Raw genomic sequence first — 5,290 nt, forward strand, 5'->3', positions numbered from 1 at the left:
CACCCAAAGGTCACGAGATCCCGCCGATCCATCGCATTGAAACCATTTTCATTGGCTCCCCCAGCTCTAGATTGGTCGGCATTGTTGGCCGACCCATTGTCGACCCATATATAATATATATACACATACAATATAATTTTTCTCTAAAATTATCTTAGTACCCTTAATAGCCCTCCCTTCTATAGCCCTTCAGAGACTTGAAGCCGCGCCACAGATCAGGCCTCAAATCGGCTCTATATAAAACGTTCCCTGTAATTATATCATATAACAATTTAGTAAAGTTCCTAAATTTCAAACTGCTTTATTTAGAAATTATAAATAAAAAAAGTACGCAAAATATATTTTTAGGCACCTGTCTCAAACCACAAATTTAAAATGAAAAATTGCTTAATAATTATCAACACCATTTTTGACTTACATTGAGTTGCAAAATGATAAAAATCAAGAGTAAACTTCAATATTTCAAAGCTTTGATTCCTACTAACAGTAAATAATTATCACTATTTTGCATAATATTTTTATAATATGTCCGGTAACCATTGGTCACCATTTATATAAAAAATTAAGACTTTTTGGAATTTTTTTTTGTTTTTTCAAAAATCATTGTTTAAAATTGTGAGTTATCATCGTTTTCGAAAGTGATACAATTTTTACAGGCAACCGCTTGAAAGAATAGCCATTTTTCTTTTGAGGTGGAATTGAATAGGTAAAAGAAATGTTTAAGAGTTTTTTAAATATAAGAAATAAATTATTCTAGAAATGAGTCTACTTATTAGACAATTTTAAATATTTTTATCAAATAATTTTTTATTTTAGGTAGTGAATTACTATAATTTTAAAGAAGAACATCCCGAAATCCACGAGGGTGTGAATCCTCTAGAAATGAGGCACATTGGCGACGACGATGTGATGACTGTACCAGCCTACCGGACTCAGTGTGGAAGAAGGATGATGATCTATAGAATGGGAAATTGGGATCCAAGAAAATACTCAATAGAGGAACTTTTTAAAGCCACCGTAATTATTCTTGAATTAGGAATCCTCGAACCCAGAGCTCAAGTCCTTGGAGGAGTCGTTATCTTCGATCTCGAGGGAATCACTATAGGACATGCTTGGACAATCACACCTCAGGTTCTATACTCAAAACTTTTTTTCTTTCGTTAATAATTTTTCACATACGAAAAATTCCGTTCATTTTAACAATACTTATTATGACTACCACACAGTCAGACATAAAAACATACATATACTGACATATGTAAATAGATACATACAGACAGATACTGACAAAATTGTATGATTTTCGGACTCTGAGCACCGAAACATAAAAATCCGTAAAAAACTCGAGATCGGAATTTTGGACGGTTACATTCCACTTTCACAAATGAGTATGTAACAATCTGCTTTTTTAAAACTCTTTTTAATTCAAAAGAATTCCAGGTTAATTCTAACAAATGTAGTACAAATTCATAAGTCTTCAATTCAATTTAAGTTAAGCGAATGTGTAACTTAACCGATTCCTATCATATAAATATTTTTTTAACCCTGCCAAATCCACATGAAAAAAGATATGAACCTTAAAGTTTGGGAAAATATAGAAAAGAGACTAAGCCACGTTTATATACTAATCATTTATTACAATCGTAAAAAAATAGTTTGAAAACTATTTCTGTAATTGTAGAACTTGGTTAGTAGATAAACGTTCCTTATTCTCTTTTTTTATGTTCTCAAAGTTTCAATTCGATAACTCATTTCGTGTTTTAGGGGAGCTTTTGGGGGGGGGGTAACCGAATTGTGACAGTCTGTGACAATGTCACAGTCTTCCATTGTCAAAATTTGACAATTGGGGGGCGCGGTCGAAAAGTCACAAATAAAAAGGTGACATCCTTTATGGAAGCTCCCTTAAAGTTTAGAAAAATCAATCAAATTCAAAAGTATTTGATAAAATACCTTAGAATTTGAGGTAAAATTAAAGACTTCCAGATAAATTAAATTAAAACTTACAAATTTTTTTAAACATCTATGAAATTGAGTAGAATTGTCTAGTGAATTTAGAAGAATTCAAGTGAATTAAAAAAATTCTAGAGAATTTCAAAGAATGAAAAAGGATTCAGCATACATTAATAAGAATTTGGGATAGATTTATAAAGTGAATTAAGTCTTTGAAATGCATTAAAATCCCATGAAATTGTATGAAATCTGATAATGCACTCGACTCTTGATATATGAACGATTTCGGATATGGCTTGAAGTGGCCTTTCCCCAATATCGGGGGAATCCAAACGTAAACAGGCAGGGTCGCGTTAACGTTTTCGGTTGAATTTAGACGCATGATGCAACCTGATGCAACTAACGCACTGAGAGTGCGGCACTTATGCTGTTCGTCACGCTTGACTGAGCACCGCCTCTCTGTCGATCCCGCGGTCTCCGCATCACCAATGCGTGGAGGGCCTAAATTCTAGGAATATCGTAAACCGGGGTTGCTTATACCGAGAGTTGTGTTTATTTTCTGAAATCCTGGAAAATGTCATCGAATACCTTGCGAGCTTTCAAACCCCTCAAAATCATTGATCAATCGTTTTTACCATTTTGACACACGATAGATATTTAGATTATGATTTCTTAATTTTCCTAGAGAACTAAAGTGGACCCTGACCACAGACTTCTTTCCCCGGTCGGTAAACACGAACTTACCAATCGCAAAATATATGGCGTAAAGCGCCCATAACCCGCATGTGTTGTATTTGAGTATATTACATTATTAGCCACCATAAGTATTATTAGACATATCTTTACGTGAAGATCAATGTTTGTAGGACAAGTTCTGAGAACCCCTCTTTGCGAACATGGAGCTCCGCGTGAGGGCCTATCTATTTTTACGAGTGATGTACAATATTTTGTTCGAAATCAGCAATTAATATCATTAGACTGTAGCAGCCATCTGCTTGGCTGTCACTGGTAATCTCTATAGTGCGAAATTTCCAAATAGTTCATTCTAAGCTAGAGTACCATCTGGCGCCATTACTTTTTTCGACAGCGCGGCGTTCGGAACTGATTCTAATAAAGCAGACTTATAACCACTTGAAATCCCTTCAAATGATTTTAATCAATTACAAATTCCTTGGAATCTTTTAAAATATCCTAAAACATTATACACGGTGGACACACTGGGGCTCACCAAAAAGTATGCTACTCGTCTTACACGCTAATGTCATTCTTATGGAAGTGTATGCGAGGTTGCATACATTTAGTCAAGCCCCAGCGTGTCCACCCTGTATGTCCTATAAAATCGTATCATATGAAATGAAATTTTAGGAAATTCTTTAAAACACCATAGAGGTTTTTTTAAACCTTTTAAAAGCATTCAAATCCTTGTTAATCCCCTGAAATCTTATGAAATCACTCAAAATTTTATAAAGTTCTTGGAAATACCTTAGAGGATTTAAAACCACCCTATAATCTTAAAAATCCTTCGCAATGTAATAAAATGAGTGAAATCTATAAAAAATGCCTTAAAATCTTTTTACAAAATCTTTTGTTATACCTTCCAAATATTAAAATATTTTAAGGATTCCTTGCGGGTTCTTTTTAAATAACCGAAAATATGTATATTTTTAAATGCGAGAAAAATCATAAATAAGTATAGACCTGAATTCAATAGCGGTTATTCATTCTTGGCAGATACTTCAAGTGCTTCTTACATAAATTCCCTGCGTTTTGACATTTTTTTTGTTTTCAACATCCATAACATGTGGTCACCCAGAATGAAGAAATAAAATTTGGACTATAATTTTCAGATTGCAAATATGGTTATTGCTTTGATGGTTACCTCCTTCCCCATGAAGACATACGCCATACATATTCTGCACCAATCTTGGGTGTTTGATGCCATATTTGCAGTTTTCAAGCCTCTGTTGGATTCAAGAATGCAGGCGAAGATGTATTTTCATGGTCACGACATGAGCAGCCTTCACCGACATGTGGCACCGACATGCCTGCCAAAAAAATATGGAGGAACTCGAGAAGAGCTGCCATATTACAAATGGATCGATTCGCTTAGTCAGGAACCGAAAATTGTCAAAGAGATGCATCAAGTGGGATACATCATTCCGGAAGAATTACTCAAAACTATACGGGATTGAACCAAAATAATTCATTCTGGTTTCTGGGATGTTTTTTCACCATTAGATAGTTCAAATTATTGTTCTTTTTTTCTACATTTAATAAATATAGTCAAGAAAATAAATTTGTTTTCTATTCAAGGTCAGAAATATTTAAGAGAATATGACATTTTTGTGTTGCATTTCGTTTTCCCTTAATTGGAATTCGAAAGTTGTAGTTTTGATATAAAACCTTGCTCTCTAACAACTGCGTCAGTCTGATTATTTCTATTAATTGCTTTAAATTATTGAAAATAAATAATTTCAGTTTTATTATATTTCTCGTTTATGATTATCATTATACAGTACAGAAAACTATTTTTAGATTTTATAAATACGATATAAAAGTATTATTAAATATAAAATAGTAAAAAATGTGATAGCTGGATATTTTACATTCTTTATTGAAAAATTTTGTTGGCCGTACAAAAACTACGTCACATTGCTATTGAGGGGAGGGCGGGAATCAACAATATAAATGTGAATAACAATTTTTTGAAATACTTGAGAAAATGAAAAATAGCGATTTCGTTTTACAAGTATAGCATCTAAATACGGACTTCACACTATTTCCCCTATAACCATTATTGGTTTAAAATACATATATGTATTTTGATAAAAATTCGTTTTTTCTTGTATCTTCTTGACTGAAATTTCAACTACTACTTGGTTGAAATCCTTTATTAAAAATTCATTTTATTAGTAGAAAATTCATCTGTTTGGTTGATAATACAAATCGTGCATTCTGCAGTCACATTGTCAATTGATTATAAGTAGATAGAAAAATACTTATCTTCGTTTACAGCTGATATACGACAAACTAATTTCATGTTTTCCCAGGAAGCACCACGTGTAGGTCTTCAGTCAGATTAGAATCCGTTAATTTATTTACACATTTATACAATTATATACATCCTCCATTAATAACTTAACAAAATATATATACACTATATGCAAATACGATACCCAACAATTTATATATATAGAGGCTTCATATGATCGGCTGAAAGTAAAAACGGGATATATAAAATTTGGGAGTAAAAATCGAACATACATTTTTCTGAGCGAAAAGGGAACAAACAAATTTTCCAAGTAAAAACGGAACAAAATTTCTTCCGGGTAAAAATGCG

General features: G+C 32.9%; 1 protein-coding gene across 7 annotated transcripts in view; it reads left to right on the top strand.

Moving 5' to 3' along the window:
• LOC117166885 (alpha-tocopherol transfer protein-like) overlaps positions 1 to 4,383 on the top strand; it is a 67,773-nt gene extending 63,390 nt beyond the window's left edge. For 3 of the 7 annotated variants that reach the window (XM_033351307.1, XM_033351311.1, XM_033351308.1), the window contains 2 exons: positions 817 to 1,131; positions 3,798 to 4,382. In XM_033351307.1, coding sequence (XP_033207198.1) covers positions 817 to 1,131; positions 3,798 to 4,142 — 660 coding nt within the window. In that variant the 3' untranslated portion in view covers positions 4,143 to 4,382. Of the gene's footprint in view, positions 1 to 816; positions 1,132 to 3,797 lie in introns of all 7 variants that reach the window. The other 4 variants (XM_033351309.1, XM_033351313.1, XM_033351306.1 and 1 more) reach the window with 2 other exon arrangements.
• The last annotated feature ends 907 nt before the right edge of the window (positions 4,384 to 5,290 follow it).

Source organism: Belonocnema kinseyi, chromosome 2 (assembly GCF_010883055.1).
Source record: "Belonocnema kinseyi isolate 2016_QV_RU_SX_M_011 chromosome 2, B_treatae_v1, whole genome shotgun sequence".
In the NCBI taxonomy this organism is placed as follows: Eukaryota; Metazoa; Arthropoda; class Insecta; order Hymenoptera; family Cynipidae; genus Belonocnema; species Belonocnema kinseyi.